At 36.7% G+C, this 23190-nt stretch overlaps 1 protein-coding gene across 2 annotated transcripts; it reads left to right on the top strand.

Moving 5' to 3' along the window:
- The first annotated feature begins 5374 nt into the window (after positions 1–5374).
- On the top strand, positions 5375–21211 carry LOC114151604 (uncharacterized). Of its 2 annotated transcripts, XR_003596968.1 has the most exons (6): positions 5375–5683; positions 6824–7141; positions 8337–8489; positions 10299–10345; positions 10443–12530; positions 21200–21211. XR_003596968.1 is itself a non-coding variant. In XM_028028929.1 (5 exons), exons 1-5 carry the CDS (start codon positions 5614–5616, stop codon positions 10608–10610), a joined length of 756 nt encoding a protein of 251 aa, XP_027884730.1. In that variant the 5' UTR covers positions 5375–5613; the 3' UTR covers positions 10611–12712. The 2 variants fall into 2 exon arrangements, 1 of the variants encoding a protein (XP_027884730.1); XM_028028929.1 differs by lacking the exon at positions 21200–21211 and having other exon boundaries at positions 10443–12712.
- Positions 21212–23190: the final 1979 nt, after the last annotated feature.

Genomic DNA, 23190 nt, shown 5'->3' with positions numbered 1-23190 from the left:
AAATGTTTTTCTAGGGACATTGCCCTGGAACTTGTGTAACAGAGTTTACACCTACTGCGAACCGACACAGGATTACATCACCTGCGTAGCCTGCAGGGGTCAAAGGATGGCTCCACACTGCAAAGGCTGGAAGGAAAACCCAGACTGTGACAACTTGCTTCAGGAGAGGAGTTTCAACATCACGCATAAGATAAAGAGGAGACAAGAGACAACACTGTGCAGCGCCATAGTGCCAGGAGATTATGGCTCAAGGATGTTATCTGATTGGTACTTCATATGTGGAAATGAAGCGTACATGTTCTTGCCAAAAAATTGGGGAGGACTGTGTGCTGTGGTTCCCTTGATCAACCCGATTGTATTCATCAGGAAAGCACAGGATGATTCACACACTCGCTCCAAACGAACAGTTATGTCAGAGGTCAAAAGATGGGGAGCCCTCACAACACATACTGGAGTTCCATGGGAAAGGCATCTTATGAGACAACTGAAGATGACCTGTTTCAAGTTTCTGACGATTTTCTGAACAATGATGAAGTCCTGTAATAAATAAACGGAAAAATCATTTGCTGAATGATTCCTACACTGAAAATGTTTAAACAAGTGGTGTTAAGGATGAGAAAACTGCTTTTGATTTTTTGCTGTTTCTTTTATTTTATTTTTTTTACATTTATTACATTATTTTCCACTGTGTATTTTCTGTGTTTAGCTTAGAAAAAAAAAAAAAATAATTCTTGCATTTATTGGTTCTTTACTTTTTTTTTTCTTTTCTTTTCTTTGCTTAGCTTTTGCATAATGAAATGATAAAAGGGGGGAATGTTAGAGAGTTTTTGGTATTATCATTTTATTTTCTTACTCTAGTTCACATTAAGTCTATAGATCTTTGTGATTTTCTGTTTAAAGTGTTCTCTTCTTTAAATGACCTGGAGGTCACTACTGTCTGTTCAACTTTACGGGAAATAGATAACAATGAGTTTCTCAGACTTTAAACCCTTTTGCAAGAACACCCCCTAATTTAGTAACCACCTGTGAGCAGTCGTATTTTGTTTTCTTGACAGTATTGACCGAGATTTGAACCGGGCTCAGACCTTTGATCAGATATCACATCTGGACCTGGGTTGTTAGATGTTTGGGTTAGAAGCTTTACGACCTCTGTTGTTTTTCCTGACTGCCCCCTTGCCTGTCCTTCTTAGACAATAAAAACAGGAGCCGTTGTAAGGGAGCCCAGAACGCTCTGTGGATTCCTCGGAGAAAAGGTTCTCAGAGCCTTCTCCCAAGAGTTCTCAAAGCCTTCTCCTTTTGCAAAAGCTATACATGAAATTCATATACGTTGTCTGTGGTTCTTTCTTTTATTTAGGTTCGAAAGGAAAATACCTATCAGTTTCTGTTCAGTGTCAGAGAACGGAAAACAACACGAGGTTACTGCTGCAAATTGTTGTCATGGTTCAAATCAATCCACAAGATGGCGTAAGGATACAACACTGAGAATTAAAAACACGTGCATCAAAATTTTGTCCTCAGGCTGAAAGGTTTATTTTCAATATGTGCATCAAGGACTGACAATGTTATGACTCCACACGTCCAGCCCTGAATAAAAATATAAATGATGTATTTACAGGTTTTGTAAATTAGCCAACATAAGAACTACATAACTCTATTCAATGTGGTAGTTTATCAGTTCTTTTAATTAAAGGGACACACAGAGGAAAGCCAACACATGTTTTTTTTAAGGGAAAAGTGATTACCAAAATGATTTATTTTTTACTATTTAATACTCCTTAAATTTAGAAGAAAGTATTATTATTATTATTATTATTATTATTATTATTATTTCCATATAGTATTCTCACACTATGTCACTGAGGTCAGGCCTTTTCATGATAGTTTGCTGGACTGGTCCACCTTGACAATGGTCCTGGTGTGAAGAGACGAAAATGTGAACAGAGGGAACACAAAACAATTGCATTATTTAAAGTTTGAACAGTTTAGAACTTTGAATTGAATCAGTGTCTTGCATTGTAAGAACATTTATGAACATTCTCTAAGCCAGGGGTCTCAAACTCCAGTCCTCAAGGGTTGCAGTCCTGCAACTTTTAGATGTGTCTCTGTTGCACCACACCTGAATAGAATAATTAGGTCTTTAGCAAGGCTCTTGAGATCTGATCTACACAAGGAGGAGGTAATTAAACCATTTCATTCCAGCGTTTTTGTACCTGTGGCACATCTAAAAACTGCAGGATAACGGCCCTTGAAGACTGGAGTTTGACACCTGTGCTTTAGCTTCTTGGCAGATATATTTGTTCTGCCGCAGAAAACCTTGTTATGCAGAGGTCTTGAGGGTTTTCATAATTACTGCAAGGCGCTGTGGTTCTGTTGCAGCAAATTAAACCCAACTCAGCAACTTTCTACCATCATGCTGTAGGTGGTATGAGTTATTTCCTTTGAAACAGGTCACTGTACATTACAACTAACCAACCCCACTTTGGTCTCATCTGTTCCAAAGACATTGTTTCAGAAGGCTTGTGCTTGATTCAGATGTAGCTTTAATAATCTGAGTTTTGCGGTCATACTAATTTTAGACAATCACAATTCCCTCAGGATAGGAACCTTTCCAAACAAGTCATAGAAGATTTTTTTAATTTTACCATTGTGTACTCCAACATATACAATTCTGACACCCTACAGTAATTGTATCTACAGTCATTCCTCAAGGAGCTGTGTCCTGTATGTTTTAGCAGAGTAAGTTTTAGCAGAGCGGCAATTCAGATACTTAAATCTGAATTGCCTTGTGTTGGAAAAAAGACACCTAAAATCTTCAGCTCACTGGTCCTTGAGGAATAAGGTTGGATACCCCATCACTTCATATTCTGTATCAGAGGTTTGCCTTCTACCCCTTCCCAGATTGATTGGGTGCAACATTTGGTTCCTCCTTGGGATTTTCCCCCCACATTATTCTGTGCTAAATAGCATTGCAGCAGAATTTTTCCCCAGTCTCCTGTTGTTTCTAAACTCCGCTGTAAAAAATATGCACACACCAACACAAAATAACAGAAAATCTAGTGTGACTAGCAGTTGAATCATCATTTTGAATTTCCTCTTCCATACTGAGACGACCCCCAATGTGGTGACTGTGAAACCAGACATCCAACCAACAAAATCCCTCTCAGGCTGCTGAAAGTGTTTTATCTTCAAAGCCCCCCACTTCCTGTGTGGTGTTGCAAGTGTGATGTGTGTGAATTACAGTATATGTTTTTTTTTTGTCAATCTCAGAAGCTTATAGGCTTTTTTGCCCATACTATGAGCATAGTTAATTTTAAAAGTGGTTGGATGCTGAGGAAGATTTTATTACACCATGACCACAAATATTTAAAAACAACATAATAAATGTAAACCAGGAAATAAAATGAGCAAAAACTCAAGATATGAAGACATTGAGCATTATGTTTACAGTTTAGTGCAGTGCATGTGTGGGTTTGTAATCAGATATACTCCTGAAGGTCACTTTGGGTGGTTAAAACATCTGCAAAAGTAACCTTTTGAGTCCTAAAGCGAACCACTGGGTTTGAAAGTCATAGTTTCCACCAAGATGAAAGTTTTTTATTCTAAGAAATAAAGAAAAAAATATGTTTTTTTCTGCTTTAAGAGAAGAAAATGCTTTACAGTTCAGAAAAAAAACTAGTTTGGCAAATGTGATTTGTACTTTCACTTGTTAAGTTTACCATCACTGTTATTAGGCAGCTTCTTAGTTCAGATATTGGTTTCACAAAGGTTTCTAGATGTTTCTATCCCTTAAAATAGCTTAAATAAATTGCTTAATTATTTTCATAGTGTTGACAAAGTAGCACAGGATCCTGGCAAGAGTTTGGGTGTGTTCAAGGTAGGCAACATGCTAGGAACTCAGCCTGGAGATCATTCTCGACTAATCTACACTGACCAGCCACTCTATTAGGTACACCTCTCTAGTACAAAATTTTAAACCACTCTGTAATTTTGTGCTCTTCGTATTTAAACCTTCCTGTACTATTTTACTAGTTGTCCAGGTTTTCTGTAAAAAGTACTGCCCTGAAAGCTGCTTTTTCAATTATTAACTTCACCTCTCCATGTTGGCATATTATGCAACATAAACAAATAAGAAAAGTGGACAAGTGGAGGACAAAATAAAGCAAAATAATATCCAGAAGGAATGTCTTATCTTCAAGATATCCAGGGTTGACTTTAGGGCATCTGAGGGAAACAGGTGTCAAAATACTATTTAACACAGGGGTCTCAAACTCCAGGCCTTGAGGGCCGCAGTCCTGCAGTTTTTAGATGTGTCACAGGTACAAAACACTGGAATGAAATTACTTAATTACCTCCTCCTTGTGTAGATCAGTTCTCCAGAGCCTTATTGACCTAATTATTCTGATCAGGTCTGCTGCAGCAGAGGCACATCTAAAAGTTGCAGGACTGCGGCCATCGAGGACTGGAGTTTGAGACCCCTGATAACAGCTTATAAACTGTGGTATTAATAAAAAATGAAAAAAAAAGGTATTGAGTTGACAGACTGCTAATTTCAAAACCCATCCATCCATTATTTTACATGCTTGTCCCTGGGAGGGTTGCCATTGGAGCTGGTGCCTGTCTCCAGTGGTCAATGGGCGAGATGTACACCCTGGACAGGTTGCCAGGGCAACACCCCGACAGTCAGGACAAACAATCATGCACGCACACCTAAGGAGAATTTAGAGAGCTTAATCATCATCACAGTCATATTTTTGGACTGTGGGAGAAAGCTGGAGCACTTGTAGAGAACCCACACATGCACAGGGAGAACATGCACACTCCGTGCATAAAGACTCAAGGCCTGGATTCAAACCCAGGACCTTCTTGCTGCAAGGCAACAACATTAGCAACTGCATCACTCTGTAGCCCCATTTAAAGGTCCCTGAAGAATAATTGATATGTGGTTCTTTACCAAGTTTTCTAAAATTTAAAAATATTAGTCACTTGGGTTCATAAGTATGTCATTCTGAGCAACTGAAACCGAGCGAAAAGGGAGACAAAGTCTTAATAATATACATTGAAATTGCATTAGATAAGAAGGCTGAAATTAAATATTAATCCATACCATTTTAACAGATTACTCATAAAATATGACTCCAATGAAGTAAAACAGAAACTCTAGTTATTTTCTGAAAGAAGAAAATCTATATGAAGCTTTGTTTTGTCAATTTATGAATAGGATTCTGATTAAAGGACTATTTTAAAATGACCATATAAAAAAAAAACCTTTTATGTGACAGTTTTAAGTGGTTCTCTTCTGAAACCTGAAAGAAGTATTTGCTCCTCCTGAATTCACATCATGCGCGTGACATCCTGCTCCACACAGTCTACACCACATGTCCATGAAGCTCTTTGAAGTCTTCGAAACAGGAGGCGCTTCTGATGCAGTAGGCTGATATACGTCGGTGTTTGTGCAAGTTCCTGCCTACTGCTTCCTCCCTGTAGAGGAGGAAAAAACTACTACTACTTGACAAGAAAAGCTAAGGTTGGACGATAACAACGACAGTCAAAGTATCTGTAGGACCAAAAATTGGAAGGGCCATCACGGCAGGCCTGAAAGCAGAACGCGTTATCATGGTTGAAAACGGCTTCGCAAAGCCTCTTGGGTTAGTTTTAATCGTCACAGCTCACATGGTTTTCTATGGTAAGATGTTTTATTCATAACTAGTGCTGGTTGACATTTGGTTTTCTAAGTTTTTAGGATTTTTCTCAAAAGATTAACAACTTAATTCACGTATTTGATATTTTGCTCCTGTTTATGTATTTAACAGTGTGTGTGAAGGAGGGATTTGTTGACATTTTAGTATTTTTGCTCTCTATTAAGTCAACACAGTGATTCTTTAAGTGCAACAGGTTTATTCCTCATTGTAGTTCTTGAGGGAAGTGTTCACAATTTGGTTGTGGCATCTACTGCGGTTTTTCACCTCTGAAAATAGACTTAAAAGTGGGACATTGTGACTGTCACATACCTGAAAAGCTATACTGGATCATTTTTGGGGGAAAATAATTACATTACTGTCTTCAGTCTTAAATATTTACACACTCAGGCATTGTTAGCGAACTCAGTTGACAGAAATACAAGTCAAACACCAATACAAGCCACTCAAAATGAGAACTACAAGATATTTAATTATGCTTTGAGTTTACATGTGAATTGGCATTCTATAAATGAGCTAAACTGATATGAATTAATTATTTTTCTTGATTTTTAAAGCTAAATAAATTTGTGGCTCATGCTTCAAAAACATCTTTTAAAGGAGGGTTTTGACATATTTCTCATAACCCTGATATTTTTCATCTATCTTTAATTCTCCATGTCAAATATTTATGACAAAAACAAATGGCGAGCAATTAAAGCTAGCATACCATGAGTTTTTTTGTTGTTTTAAAATGTAATATTGTAATAATGTAATAATGTAATAATGAATATAGAAAAATAGGAAGAGTTGTACAGTTAAAACTTGTAGAGTTTTAACCACCGTGTTACAGTCTTGGTGTAATTTTAAAATGCAAAAGTTATTTTCTCTTACTTGACTTCATAGATAATAGATATATATTTCTAACTATGAGATCAATTTGACTGATTAGATCCCATCAGTGTCAACAAAATTTATAAGTATTAATTATTCAAAGAAGAATAAACACAGTGACTATTTACAATAAAAAGGCCACCACTTTGAATCCATACCAAAGTGTAAGTAATCATTCCAACACTTCTTACATTGTTTTGCTGTATATGTGTTCATAATACTTCATAAGTGTCTGTTGTAATTACTGTTTACAGACCCCAGCCATGCAGATGTCATTGGGACCGTCGGCCAAAACATCTCACTTCACTTCAAATTTAACACTACCATCACATATAAGAGTCACATTGCTGTCTATAGATGTTTAGGAAAGCAAATAAAAATCTCTGAATATCCATATTACAAAAATGAATTTAAAATTTTCCCTGAAGATTCTTCCATACAATTTCACATCACCAATCTGAGCCTAAACCACAGTGAAACTTACTGGGCCATTTTGGTCATGGATTTATCAAAAATACATAGCAAAAATGAAGTGAAGCTGATTGTTCAAGAGGAGTACCTAACCACCACAGGTAAGATCCCACTTCTTACACTTACACTAAAATATACTACTGTACATAAGTCATTATCTTTAACAACTATTTCATACAAATGGATGCAGTCCAATGTTTAATATCATTAGAATATCTTTAGTCTGTAAGTAGTTGTTCATTTCACTCTTTCCACTCCATATTTATTTCCCCTGCGTTACTTCAACAATATGCTGACTCAAACCTTCGACCAATGGGTGCACAATTAATCTGTGTATGACTGGGGCATAACGTTGGTAATTATGGCTCGTTTTCGCATGTTGGCTGTCTCTGACGAAAACTAATTTTTAATAAGTCTTTAAATGTCATTATATAATCTTACACTGCCATATTAAGTAAAATCCAACCTTTTCACTGAGTAAATGCATTCACTGACAAAAACTATGACTGAAAAAAGCTATATTGAGAAATAATAGTTTTATCTTGTAGTTTTTTAAGGGGATTATTATGTAAAATTAGCTATTTTGAGCTTTACATCATAATGTACAACATAATATGTATGTATGTAACCTTTATTTATTCATTGAGATTAAAAATCTCTTTTTCAAAAGAGACCTGGCCCAGACTGGTAGCAACAAACATTTACAAATCAAAACTACTTATATCAAAACCCAATTAAAATACAATATTGATAATAAAGGAAGAAAAAAAGACAAAAATCAAACACAGTCATTAAAGTAAAATTAGGACTAAAATACAACTAAACTGAACAGCTTTCTGATCACCTGGGGAATAAATATGGCGTGACACAAAGGTCCATTTCCTTGAGCCACTCTTCAAAAAGCATTTTTGTCCAATAAATATGTAAAGTTTGCCAGTCACCACTCAGACTTTTGAAATAATAAATCAGTTTCAAGCTAAACTGGAATTCAAACAAAGATTACCAGTTAAAACCTAGTGGTAAACCTTTACAAAAAGGCAGAATATATTCAAACCAATTAATTTGGGTAAAGGGAACAGACCTTAATGCTAACAGGTTTAAGACTAATGAAACAGAACATTTAGCAATATTAGTCTGCACGTCAAATGTTGTCACAAAGCAAAGTTTCAATTCAGATCCAGGGCATCTTTTCTAGAATCATTACTTGGTGTTTTCTGTTAAAAATAGCCCGGTAATGAAAAACTTCTCTTTCATAGTAGATGAGTAAATATTTTCGTATTCTTTTAACTCCCACAGTTCCTCCAGAGACGAGCACCTTTACCAAAACAACTAACAATGGAAGTTCCAGTTTCTTTTCCTCTCAGATTGTCACAGTTATTGTGGTTTCTCCATTTCTTCTGCTAGCTGCATTGCTTCCATTCTTGGTTATCTGTCTTCCAAAACCAAAAGGTGAGTTGAAAAAGCTTAATTTTTAAATGTGATTTATTTTTCCATATATCTAAAAATATTAGCTGTTTTGTTGTCCAGAATTGGGGATGGATGTTTTTAATTAAATATGTAGCATCTGGATCCCAGTTTATATCTCAAAGTTTGACTATGTATGATGACCGTTTCTAAGTCAGTGTGTTCAACGTCTAGTGTATAGACATCTGCAGATTACTGGAATGTGTATATACATGACTTTTTTTTTTCAACCAAATACACATACGAGATGGCAATGTTTATTTGGTGGAAAAAATGTGCAATTGTGTGGTTAGATGCTGAAAATGCAAACCAGATTGCAGTTTCACATCCTCTTAATGCATGCGATGATTCATATTTTTCAAAGAGGAATTCTGCCTCGATGCATGCAAATTTATTGGTAGCTACTATCACAGAGAGAGGGGTGGAAATAATAAAAAAAAAAACAAACAAAAAAACACCAGAACCTTGAGTGTGCTGTCATTTCAAAGGCAAACCCTTTTGACCTACTTTGAATCAGTGCAGTTTTGAAGTCTCTTGACCTCAGAAACCACTGATGAAGATTGTTTCTCCTCCATGCTCACAAATGCAAGAGTTTTGCTGACTTTGCACTCCTTTATCACAGCAAACTGGTTCAACTTTTGCTCAGGGCCATAAATTTTGTCTTTGTGTTTTTTAAAATTTGACTAAGAATGAAGTATTCTTCTGATTTCTCAATAATATGCTGCACTTGTGCATAAAACCAAACAAAAACATAATTTATCTAATTTAAAAAGTCAGGGAATTTAGTTTAGCCACTTTACTTTTATTAGTTCTTATTAAAAATATTTAAAAAAAATCATTTTTATGTCTTTTATGAACCGAAAAGCCTCCAGCCTCAATCCATTTCTTTTTAGGCTCCCCCCAATTTAGGACTGGATTTGACAAGCTTGCAGTTCTCCCATGCACACCCTCTCCTACCACTTTTTTCTTCCACTCAACTTTCCATTAATATGTTTGTTTACAGCACTATGTAAACGACCAATTTACATTAGTGGATTTGAAGTCTTATTTTCCTTGTGATGGGTGACATGATTGTCTGCAGTCTTCCCTCTGGTAGTCAGTGATGATATGACTATTTCAAAACATCTAAACAGTAACGTTTCTAAAATTTGTTGTGCAATTTTCACATTTTCTGAGACAGTAAGTTTTGGGTCATTATCAGCAATTCAATCACGAAGATATAATCGTGTTAGCAAACCAACTAATTTATGCTAATAGCGTCATATGATTTTACGGTACACTGCAAAGTAAACACTTCACATGCTTTTATAAGCAGAGTCTTCTGAAAATGGGTTACTCATAAAGACTATCTTCATTCTCAAAAAAAAAAAAAAACTTACCTAAAGAAATCAGTTATGTTTACAATTAATTAGCGCCAGCTGGAAGGATAAGAATGTTTACACAATAGACAAATGGAATATAGCTTATTCTCACCAAAGACTTATAACTTCAGTGCCATATTTAACCTTATTATTGGAGTAAAACACAAAAATAAAGGGTGTATTTTAACCCTTAGAAAACCCAGCTTTACTATAATAAGGCTCCAACACTTCCATAACAAAATCAGTTTGTCATCAGTCTATTGGTTTTGTTCTACCAGCTGAAAACCAGTTAAATGACAAATGTGTGTTTAATTATCCTATTGAACCCATTTAGTAATCTAAGCTAAACTTTTATGTAATCAAGAGAAAATATTGTTCTTATAACATGAAACATTTTAGAATATGACATTTCCTTGTTGTGTCCATAATGCAGACCAAACACAAGAAGGACGTCAGAGATCCTCAACTCCTACAACACAGGTACACATATTTTTAAACCTTTCATAACGCACGGGTCAAAGTAAATGTTTTATATTTTCCCCGAAATTGCTAAGTATATATCTGACTGTGTTTGCAGGAAACAGTTGAAGTGACAGTTAGTACGACTGACCAGTCACTGGTCTACAGCGTCCTGGACTTCCCAAAGAGACCCCCATCAGCTGTGGAGTTGGGCTCCAATGAGACAGAGTACGCCACAGTCAGCTACCTCCCAGAAAAGAAGCTGAGGCCCAACACCAATAAATGAACGAGTGTAAATCTTCAGATCCTTTTCAGTTTCAGAAAAAGACTTTAATACCCCAGAATCTAATAATATATATTCTTGTATGTATGATAAATTGTGTTTTGACTGACTTTACACATTTTACAATATTAGTCCGTGGAACCAATTTTTGTATGAAAGACAGCACTGTGTGTGTGGTGATCAGCACACAAATGTCAAGAGTTACTGTAACAAACCACAAATATCAACCTCACCCAACTATTTCCTCGAAGCGAATAGTTTTGTTTCTGGCGAAACTGGCAAAATTTGATCTTTACTTTATTGTTATGAGAAACTAGCGCAGCTAGAAATATGCTTGAAATAATGTTAATGCATCAAAATGGTGTTCCTTGTATAACTGATGAAATATTGCCCACTCTATCTGGAAACAGACAAATTTGTTGGGAGCCGGAGAACAGAGTAAACAAACAACAAAAAAACACATTTATAAAATCAGCTGTTATTGCAGAAACATAACCTTGAAAAGATTAGAAACCTTGAAATGATAAACATTGAGAACAATCAATTTAGTATCTTTGTTCAATAGGAGGTTGGGATCCCAATTTAAGAAATTAATAGCACAATTGTTGACAATACTTTATACAGCAACCCCCTTTTACCAACAGGAGAGCATTCAGTATTCTCTTATAAAATTTCACAAAGTAAAAACATGCAGGGATAGGGACCTGTTTCTAGTTCTATAATGTTTCTAGTAAAAGAACTGCTTCAGCATTCTGGCAGAGTCTACCAGATATTTATTGATATCTTCTTGTACGGGAGTCCGGTGTGTTGGAGCAGGGATGCATTCAAACGTTGCAAGACAGTAGCACTAGCAAACTGCAATTTATGACCTGTATTGTCTCTAGAGTTGGCAATTATTACTGAGTGTTTATAACGTCTTGCACTCTTGCTACATGTTCCAAGCTTCTGGAGGAACAACAAGCATACAGCATCCCACATCATCCATCATGCTTCTCCTTGTATTCATTGGCAGTAAGCGCTCGGCTTGAAGTGGCTCAATCTTGGTAACATCTGACAGAATTCCAATTAAAGTTTCTGCTGCATTAGGCAAAAACATGTTTGTGTTTTGCAGATAAAGAATTAACACGTAGATAAAATCTTGTGGTTATCTGGGCGATGTCTTTGCTGCAGCTCTGTAACAGTGAGCTCTGAAATAGCAGCTTTACTTCCATGGCATGTTCTCTTGTTGTTTGCATTTGTAAGCATCACCAAAAGCTGGGCTTTTTGGTCGTGTCGTAAGCATACCCTGAAAAATAAGAAGACATGGAGGAGAGGTTAAGTTTTATAAGAAAATCTATTTGAATTTATTTACATTTATTTTTACACTGTTATTGGGATATACAATAATACAGTAATAATATTTCCTAGCATGGGATCCTTACTATCTTTAATAAATACAAAACTATAAATACTTTTGATTTTAAGACATCGTTAAGGATTTGTCAACATCCAATCTAAAAGTCAGTAATTAAATCCCTTTTTAATCATTGGTATTGCATTTTTTTCACCGTTTTACTCATCACCTCAAGGGCTCTTGGGTAAAATGAAACCATTTTAAGGACACAATTCAAGTGTACAGAATCACAGATCAGCCTTGTCAGCTTTAAAAGTGTGAGTTTCCCCTGCTCCTCTGTATCCACAGCAGTTTGTATGTATGCAGCCACAATCTGACACTATCTTACTGTCAATTTCCCCAAGGACGGTCTTGAAAGTTCTCTGATCCGTGGTGCTAATTTGCTTATCTCATTTTTGTGAATCTCTTTGTCATATAGTGACTGCTGTTGTGGATGTGTGATGATACTTATGCGTTAGTGGAAAACAAGTAAATTGACCTTGAATCCAGGATTCAAGGTCAGGGTTCAAGGTTATTTTTCAGAAGGGGAAGTATGTGGTCTCAAAAACTGCAAATAATGCATTTGTTTATTTTTCTTCTCGATCATGGGAGATAATGTTTTCTCTTACGGCTACAATAAACTCAAATAGGACAGTGAGAATGTATTCCTAGATTTGTAAAGCTCAGTTTTTCAAACTGCCTTTAATAAAGCTGCTGTTTCCAATTATCTGAACCTAAGACTCTAAACGTGTGTATTTTTTGAAAATCAAATCTAGGCATTTGCAATTGTGTTGTCACGTTTTCAACCTGATTTGCTTTTCTGTGAAAAGCCCTCATGCTGCTGCCTGTGAGGCTGCAAACATGGCTCCAGCTGCAGATGCTTTTTCAGTTGTCAATCATCTGAAACTTTCAGTGTCAGTCAGACAGGCTGAAGTCAGACCTGTAAATGTGTCTTTGTTGATGTAATAGTAACATCATGAAGCTATAAGTGAAAAACACCTAAATGTTTTTAATGTCAATGAGAAGAAAAAATATTTTCCAGTCTTATATACTTTGCGTAAAGGTTGAAGTATATTTTTTCTGTGTTTTAGTCAATATCTCTGCTGTACTTTAGCATCTAACATTTGGTGGGGGAGGTAGAAGAAAGTGAACTTGCTAGGCTAAACTTCTGCTTTGAGCTCCATATTATGTTTTGAACTTTGTAATGTTTCCTTTAAGCAGTTTTAAAAACTGTTTTTTGAGTACATACATTCAAACTCAGAAAACTGGATTGCTTTAAAGCGATAGCATTAATTTCTGAAGTGGACTCCTGACAAAAGCCCTGCACACTGATTAGCATCATTGGTGAAGATGTGTAAAAACACGTTGCAGACCTTTTTGCTACAGGAAAAGTAGGCTTATTTTTTCCTTTCTGATGGATAACTATGCTCTTGGATAGGAAAACATTCAGATTGGGCATTTTTGAGACAAACAATCCAACGGGCGATAAAATAAATGATTTTGAAGAGCACTACATAACCTCTCTCAAGTATGTTGTGGAGCTGTTTTTCTTCCAAATTCCCTGAAATCTTGTATTTGCAAACTCTGTGAAATACCAGAACATTAAAAGAAAATCTGGTAGCCTCTGCCAGAAAACTGAAAATAGATCATCACTGGATATTCTAGCAAGATCTAAATGATCTAAAACATGTGGCCAAATAATTGCCAAAATGGTTTTGCAAATAAGAATGAACAAAAATGTCAGTCTTTAGATGTCAAAAGATGCTACAGATATACCCCCCAAAATCTGTCTTAGATGAGTTGCAAAATACTTCAGGTATTTATTTGGTGAAATATTTTTTCAAAAGCAATATTTAATTTTTGTTTCACTTCATGTTGGTCTATAACATAAAACCATTTTAAATTATACTGGGATTAATAGCCATAAAGTGAAAAAGTTTAAGTGGTTTGAACTATTTTGCAAGGCATTGTGCATGAAGCCACAAACAAAGCTGCTTCAGTTACTGCATGGAGGAGCACTCCATGCAGTAACAAAAGCAAAGCACAACAATTATTTGTTTATTCAGCAGTTTAGACAGAAAGATTTTACTGATAGTCAATTTTAGTGGCTAAACTGCTGCCCTTCCTCCACTTGGAAATAAAGACGCTTTGCTTTCTGTTTGTGTGCATGCTGGATGCTGCACTTTATACACCAACACAAACAAATGATGTGCCTGCACTTTGCGCAAACACAACGCCCACCTCTGTTATATATCAAGGTTTCTCATAAAAAAAGCCTGATCTCACTTCACCATAACTGAACTGTTGCATTTTCTCAGCCGAGCAGCATTCAAATCATGAATATGTGACACTTCCTCAGTCAAGCTGTTCATGTTGCTGTTTGTTTAAGTCGTAACTAAGATGATAGGATGTTAAAGTTTTTATTTATATAGGGCATATTTCTTTTTGGGTGATAAATCTTAATACATTAGTCGGGTCTTTTATTGTTTGCATGGAAAGATAATGTTTTCATCACACTAGAGAACCATCATGAAAACGCATATAAAAACATACCATCAATTGATTATAGTGCTTATGGTTTTGTGGCTGAGTAAGTTTTTTGACAAAGTTTTCATTTTATGGTTGAATTTTTACATACATGACATTAGTGTTTGGTCACATTGCCATTAAACAGTGGCTGCCCTTCAACAAGCTATCGTTTGCTTCAACAAAAATATTTGTCTCAGACAATAAAATTAAAAGGTCATGTATCTGTTTTGATAAAACATCTGGTTTTAACTGGCTTTGCAATATTTAAAATAAAAGCAAGTTGAAGAAGGCACCTTCTATAAGGTTAAACCCTTATGTGAAACCACAATTGTGCAATTTCCATGCAGTAAATTTGCAAAGGGGACGGACACTTGTCAGGATCCTGCTCTGCTTCTCCTAGTCTTGTTGGCTGTACCATAGTCAATTGCTTCCACCTATATTATCAGTGCCTATAATGTATTGTCTTTCGTCAACCAGTCTCACAGCCTTTGTGTGGGTTTCATGCCCACCTCCCTGGTTGTGTATGTGACCTGCTTTCTGCCACTTGGCCACTCTTTGAGTTTCTCTTCCTCTGGCTCAAAACCTAGCTTTATACCTAAGGTCTGACTACTGTCTCATGGATTTTGGATCTGTCCTGCCCACTCTGCTTTCTTTGTTACTGAACTGAATCATTTACCTGATCACTAAGCACTGACTTATGGTCAAAGCTTGTATTCCCCTTACCTATGGTGAGATTTTACAGTGCATTAGTGTGTATAAATGCACACTCCCAGATCCTGAAGTTTTCGCATTCCATCACATAATCATTCCTGGTTCTAGGAGCATATAGAGGTTTTCCCTGTACATGGACCTGTGGGTAAAAAAAGTCCCCAGTAAATAGATACCACATCAAGATCCGAATCTCTGAAGAAGTTGTCCAGGGAAACCATCTGCGTTGGGTAAATCAGCATTTATTTTTTATGCAATTCTTCTCGTTCATTTTCATCAATCTATTTTCTTCACAGAGTCTGTTCAGAAAGCTGACCCAAGGATGCTGTTGCTGTCCAGTTTTCACATTCTTATTGCTGGAAATAAAATCAACTCAACCTTTCCTGGATTATTGTTTCATTATGGGTCCAAGTCATATAGAAATCCCTGCATAACACATGTTAGTTTGTCATTTTAAATCTTAAAGATATCATGATTGAGCAGTTGCTCAATCATAATATTCATGCCATATTCATGCCATCATGCCATTTAAAATCTTTAAAGCAATACTAATGAACTGCATGTGCCAAGATCTGTTGAACAATAGTGGCAAGGAGAACATTTTGGACTCTTCATAAGGGAAAAAAATTTAAAGCAGTTTATTTCCAGTTTCCAGTTTCCAGTTTCACCACTAGGACATATGCTAAGGTTTTGAGATACTGAAAACAGCCATCATTGATTTTCAAAATATTTCTGGTCCTGCTGCACACATAAAACGATATGAACACTAAAAATGAGATGTGAACACAGATCTGCATATGTTAGAACCCTAACAGGCAATGAGTTTCCATTGATTTCCCTTAGTGGACTGTTGAAATCAAATCATTTATTTGTGTTTAGACCATATGAATCTGGTCAAAACATAATAATCATTTACTGTTTCTCTTCCCTCTGGGTGTGAAATTGACACAGATCCTGTTTGAAATAGGATCCGTGTCCTGAAAGTGCAAAAAGTTACGAGTCTAACAATGGAGAGGTTTCAAAACTCAATTGGGGAAATCACTCATTTGCTCCACATAACTCAAAATATTTTATACACCTATATGTTTCCTCCTCAGAGCGTGTTCTCATGAACTGAAACTATGACTGACTGATGACTCTGGCTGCACAAACCCTGCATCTGGAGTGTTTCTTTGTTTCCAGCCAAACTGTAGCGTTGATATTTTTGACTACATTTTTGCTGTGCACAGATGATTTAAACCGCAATGCAATTAAACTTCTTCATGAAACTGAAAGGGAAAAAAGTTCACTGGGTTATAAAAAATACCTCCTCTACTAGTGTTTTCCATATTTCTTCTTGCAATATTTATTGCAAACTTATTTTATTGGCACTATATGGGAAAAGAGAGACGGCATTCTATAAACTGTCTTGTTTCTTATTCTAAGTTTTTCTTTTTTTGTTTTGTTACTTGCTTAGAATTTGGAGATTTATTTTTTGACAGGTTCACTTCATGGTGTTGTTCAGCTTTGTGATGGGAAGTTATCAGCAAAAAAGGAAAAATTATAACACTTCCCTAAAAAGAAACCTTCATTTCCACTTTGCAAACTTTCCTTTGATTCCTTCAAGGAATCTATTAACAGAAAAAAGATATATAAAAATATTACTGATCTTTTGGTATCCTTCTACTGAGAAATTTCAGTGCAATTACTCAATAAAAAATAGAAAACTGCAAAAATCAGAATTAGTTACGTCTATGTTTAAGCATTTTTTGGCTTCATTCTAATCATGAATGAAAACAACTTTTTAAATGTCTCAGTATTTCCTGGGTACATTTACCCATTCATATCTGATAATGTGTTGAGCCAATTATATAGTGCATAATATTATCAGATTATGGTCTGGCCTTGCTCATTGATGAAGTCATTGCCTGTTCTGGCCCTCAGCAGTAAAGTAGAACCCATATATGGAGGCCTTAGTCCTCGGCTATCTCAGATACGAGTGCTGGCCTGATGATCTTTGCTGTTTGTCTTCCTCCTCTCTTACAGCTCACTTTCCTGTCTAACCACTCTCAAATAAAGCCCACCAGACCCAATAAAACCTTTAAAGAAATGAGTAGCACTTATCCAAGCGAATAATATTTGCAAGCATAAAGAACGGAGCATAAGAATAAATGAAGAAACGAAATACAAGGGATAAAATACATACGGGAAAATCTTTAAAGCAATACTAATGAACTGCATGTGCCAAGATCTGTTGAACAATAACAAATGGTCACAAACATGAATGACACTCCAAAAGTCAAACATCTAGATGTACATTTACACATAAATAATTTGCCTCCTATGTAATTGTGTTTCTGGTTCCTTTAAGAGCTTTTTAGACTCCTTTTCCACCCATTGTCTCTTCCTCCTGTGTGCTGTGTGCATTACATCTTATCAGACAGAATAAGAAAATGTAGACAATCTGTCTGCAAGTGAGAGTGTGTCCAGAGAGGTATCTGCTATTTTTGTTAATGTGCTCAATTCCACAATAAATGGGATCTGCAAAATAACTTCTCTTGGATTTATGTGGGCTGCACAGTGGTGCAGTTGGTAGCACTGTTGCCGTGCAGCAAGAAGGTCCTAGGTTTGATTTCCGGCCCGGGGTCTTTCTGCAGGTAGTTTGCATGTTCTCCCTGTGCATGCATGGGTTCTCTCCGGGTACTCCGGCTTCCTCCCACAGTCCAAAAACATGACTGTCGGGTTAATTGGTCTCTCTAAATTCTCCCTAGGTGTGAGTGTGTGTGTGCATGGTTGTCTGTCCCGTCTGTCTCTGTGTTGCCCTGTGACGGACTGGCAACCTGTCCGGGGTGTATCCCGCCTCTCAACCGGAACGTTAGCTGGAGATAGGCACCAGTACCCCTCCCTATCCCACTAGGGAGAAGGATGTTAGAAAATGTGTACAGTTTCAAACACTTCTTTATTTAAGCATGCTTCAGAACAAAATCTGCTATGGATTTTGAAAGTAAGACCTGTAGTTTCAACTGTATTACCTGTCCAGATGTCCTGACCACTGATTCTTGTCCAGAATCAGTGTTTAAGGAACGACCAATTACATACTGTGCCAATTATTCATAGTTCATAGCTGTAGCTCATACCATACCATACCATACCAACTTTATTTATAAAGCACTTTAAAACAACCACAGCTGATACAAAGTGCTGTACATCAAAACACAACATAACAATAAAAAAAAACATAAAATAAAAACTTACAGTTGTCAGGTCTAAATACCTATTAGAGACAATTTTAACCAAACACAGGAAAGACAAGAGAGTTAGATTCTTTGTTTCTCGCGAGGAGAACGGACAGAGATGTGCTTTCAGTTACAAATCTCCTACCGCTCTTAAAAACACATCTCCCGCTCCTCTGTTTTATTGATTTTAGGAACCCTGCCACACGGGGCGCTGCAACTCTAGGGGGTGGGGTCAAAGCATTTTAGTTGCAGTGCCACAAGACAATCACTAAACTAAACACATGGTATCTACAATCTAAATCCTTCCTGCTCCAGACACGACGTCGAATGGGACACGTTGTATAGCTTCAAAGCCTCCAAGCACGGCGTCGAATGGGACACGTTGTATAGCTTCAAAGCAACGGCTTTGTATCACAAAGAACAAAGCAGAGTTTCCTCCAGGGTTGTAAAACTCAGCTTGGAACAACTAACACTTCCATTAAACAGGGAGTCCTGCTGAGAATATCTGTCACCTCCCTCTTCCAAGGAGGGATTAGGAAGAAATCAGAATTAATGAACACACAGAAACATTATCTAAATGTAACTACAAGGCTACATAATACAACAAATATTTGATAATACTAATAATACAATTTACCCAACATAGTTTAAAAACAAAAACATACAATTTAAAACTAGATCCGGCTAGAGTTGAAAGCCAAATAAAATAGATGGGTTTTAAGACGAGCTTTAAAAGTGGACAGTGAAGGGGCCTCCCTGACCTGCAAAGGCAAGTTGTTCCATAATTTGGGGCCCATGACAGAGAAAGCCCTGTCCCCTCTGAGCTTCCTTCTTGATCTCGGTACCTCCAAAAGCAGCTGATCTGCGGACCTAAGAGATCGATAAGGTATGTATGGGTGAAGAAGCTCAGAGAGGTAAGCCGGGGCAAGATTATGTAGTGATTTAAAAACAAACATAAGAATTTTAAAATGAATCCTAAAATATACCGGCAGCCAGTGAAGTGAGGCCAGGACAGGGGTCACGTGTTCCCTCTTTCGAGTTCCTGTCAGCAATCGTGCAGCAGCATTCTGTACTAACTGCAGACGTGAGAGCAGCGACTGACTAACTCCCAGATAAAGTGCGTTACAGTAATCCAATCGAGTTGAAATAAAAGCATGGATCACTGTTTCAAAATGCTGCCTGGAAAGAAAAGATTTCACTGACGCCAATCGCCTTAAATGATAAAAGCTGGACTTAACCACGGCTCTGATTTGGCTATCCAATTTAAAATCACTGTCCACCTTAAAACCAAGATCTGTAATAACAGGTTTAAAATAGACCTCCAAGGGTCCCAGGTCAACAGAGGAGGACTCACAGGAGCCACTGGGTCCAAACACCATCACCTCTGTTTTGTTTTCATTAAAATTTAAAAAGTTCAAGGCCAACCAAGCTTTAATATCACCTAGACATGCCAGGAGATGTTTGATCGAATGTACATCCTTTTGCTTCAGGGGCAAATAAATCTGACAATCATCAGCGTAACAATGAAACGAAATCCCATGTTTCCTGAGGACAGAACCCAGAGGCAGTAAATAAAGAGAGAAAAGCAGTGGGCCCAGAATGGAGCCCTGTGGGACGCCATAAGGCATTGAAGCAGCAGATGATTCAGAGTCACCAATCTTGACCGAGATTGTTCTCTCCTCCAGGTAAGACCTGAACCATTTAAGAACAGTGCCACCAATACCTACAACGTGGTATAATCGCGATATTAAAATGTCGTGGTCTACTGTATCAAAGGCAGCAGTTAGGTCAAGTAAAATCAGAACAACATGGTTACCAGAATCACATGCAAGAAGGATGTCATTAAAAACTCTTATTAAAGCAGATTCTGTGCTATGAAGAGTTTTAAAACCTGACTGGAAAACCTCCAGAATGCCATTGTAATCTAAAAACTGTTTCAGCTGACAGTACACAAGTTTTTCTAAAACCTTAGAAAGAAAAAGCAGCTTCGAAATAGGCCGATAATTAGCCAGAACAGTTTGATCAAGGCCAGGTTTTTTAAGCAGTGGTTGCACTACTGCATGTTTAAAACTAGCAGGGACCACACCTGATGACAGACTGCTATTTATAATTGCAAGAACAGGCTGCCCTATGCTAGATAAGATATCTTTAAAAAATCGTGGAGGGACAGGATCACGAGGGGAACCTGATGGCTTAATATGGCCAACCGCGTCCTCTAAAAGTGAGACAGTCACAGGCACAAACTGATCGAAAGCAGCCAAGCAAGGGACCAAAACAGAGGGGTCAGAGTCAGGAGCTGTGATAAGAGCCTTGGTACTCATAGTTCATAGCTAAAAGCTATGAACCACCTGATTAAATGGTAACATCTGAGATTAAGCTGTTAAATGTGTTATTTTATTGGGTTTGAACAGGATTTTCTGTTTTATTGTAACATTCAGCTATGATTTACTTGTCTTTATTACCACCTTGATTCTAATTGTGAACTCTACACTCAGTCATAACCTTCATCGTGAATTTCTTGCCAAAATTATCATTATTGTCTTCTCTTGTCATATCAAGCAATAAAAATAATTTATTACTCCTACCTCCCTCCAGTTCATTTAACTGAATGTTATTATGAAGCATTATGAGTGTCAATTACTGTTAAATCTTCATTTTTTTCCCCTTTCTTCCTTTTTGAGGCCAGTTCCTCATTCTTATATCTTAACAAATATTGTAGAAGAGTTTTTCCCCCTGTTATTTAGTCACAATTTTCATATTTTCCCCAGTTTTTCAGCAGAACAAGGCAGCTGGTTTCTTTTCACACCTTTGAAATTCTGCCCACAACTCATTAACGGAAAATCTTTTAAGGCACAAATAACAAAACAAAAAAAAAGTGTAAATTTAAGTTGATCTACTATGAAAAAGTTTAATTTCAGAGCTAATAAATACATTCAGGAGCAGTATCTTAATATAATGAGAACCTTATAACAAGATGCAACATTAACATGTGGCTTACGACTACTTGAAAAGACATAAAGCAGCTTCCTCAGCTTTTCCTTTGTCTTACAATGTGTCTTCCAGCGAGGTATAAAGTTTTTTTAAATATTATGACCCATCTTGAATTTATATCAAACTTTTTCAGGCATAACAGCCACACCAAGATCTTTGCACTATTCATTCACCTATTCATACATGGATTGGTAAGTAACTTGGGGTGAAGTACATTGCCCAGAGATTCATCAACATGTAATTGAAAAAAGCTGTACGTAATTGAACCCAGAAGTTTCAGATTGCAAGATTCCTACTCATCCCACTCAGTCAAATTTCGCTTGAGCAATAACTGAAATCAGATACGAGAAACTAATAAACAGTACACACACAGAGTCCAAGTACGGAAAACACACATTTAAAACCAGCAGGAGACTAGAGAGCTCAAAACAGACAAAAAACAGGAAGCTAAGGTAACACAGAACAGGAAGGGATAGATTAACCAAAATAAAATATGAAACAACCAACAACAAACTCAAAACCTGAAGACAGTTCTAATTGTTCCAACATAACACACAAAGTACAACACCACTGGCGTTCAAAACCAACATGGATGAAGTTTGTGAAGCTCCAAATATTAGGAGATTTTAACCCAAAATCTTAGAGAGTCTTCTAGAAGACTAATGCTGAAGAGGGATCAATATCCATGTCTCTGTGAGTCTAAACATAGATCCAAATTAACAAAAGGAAAGGCTTCAATAAAAGAAAATTTTGAAATAGCCTAGCCACAGGCCAGAACTAAATACAGTAGAAATTTTGTGGAGTCATCTGAAGATTGCAGTGGAGAAGAGATATCCTCACAATCTGAGACATTTGGAGAATCCAAATGTGGAAGTCTCAGACAAAAGAGAAGTGGATGTTGAAAATGGAATGAAAAGCTATAATTTACCAAAGTACATGTTTCAGTGTCCACACATAAACCGGGTTTCTTCAGCTTTTTTATATACCATATATATTTCCTGTATAACATGTTATTTCTTCTGACACATGGAAAACCTTACATTAACATGTTGACCATTATGGTTACCTCTCATGGGTCCATCTGGTAGTTTGGCTTTTGAAACACCTTTAAAAAATATCCTGTTTTTTCTACAATTGCAAACTCATATCCAGTTTGCTATTTATTGACACTAGCAGCTCTTTTTGTGAGTAAGTGAGTAAAATCTGTATTCCCATTGTACAATTCCGTACAGTGTACATAAGCACAACGATTGAAACAAGGAAACAGTAATGACACTTTTGGAATAAATTAAATAAAAAGAAACAAGCAAAACAAACAAAAAATGTCTTTGATAACACAAGATTTCTGCCTAAGTGTTGCTCACTTTTTCCTTCCAATTAGCCATTTTTCTTAACAATTCCTGTTACCTGAATACATCTGTATTTAGTGTTGCTTGGATACAGATGCGTATGTTGCTTTTGTAAGATAGAGTGAAAACATTCCTACATAATACAGGGGAAAAAAACAAATATCTATTGCTGGGGGAAATGTACTAAACGTTGGATAGTTTTCAGCTCACAAAATTATCCAACCTCTTCTTACCTAAAGTCGAGACTGCCCTCTGGTGGCAGTAAAGCACACTACTAATAATTTTCAAAACGCTCCATAAATTAACTCCCCACAAGGTGGAAGCATTTTGTCGTGTAAAATATGAATTTCAGAGATGAAGTTTAAGGGGAGTCTAGACATGTATTTTCTTTCAAGTTTATCCCTAGTGAGACCACAAGG

The sequence above is a fragment of the Xiphophorus couchianus genome, chromosome 9, assembly GCF_001444195.1.
Source record: "Xiphophorus couchianus chromosome 9, X_couchianus-1.0, whole genome shotgun sequence".
Taxonomy (NCBI): domain Eukaryota; kingdom Metazoa; phylum Chordata; class Actinopteri; order Cyprinodontiformes; family Poeciliidae; genus Xiphophorus; species Xiphophorus couchianus.
Note: the sequence above shows the minus strand (reverse complement) of the source record. Positions and strands in the feature narration are given on the sequence as shown.

What these genes read in the sequence shown, in the direction of transcription:
- LOC114151604 (XM_028028929.1), top strand. Translation starts at nt 5,614, where the DNA reads ATGGTTGAAAACGGCTTCGCAAAGCCTCTTGGGTTAGTTTTAATCGTC. An exon ending in CTGTCTTCCAAAACCAAAAG is followed by an intron (nt 8,490 to 10,298) that starts GTGAGTTGAAAA and finishes TCCATAATGCAG; the next exon opens with ACCAAACACAAGAAGGACGT. An exon ending in CCTCAACTCCTACAACACAG is followed by an intron (nt 10,346 to 10,442) that starts GTACACATATTT and finishes CTGTGTTTGCAG; the next exon opens with GAAACAGTTGAAGTGACAGT.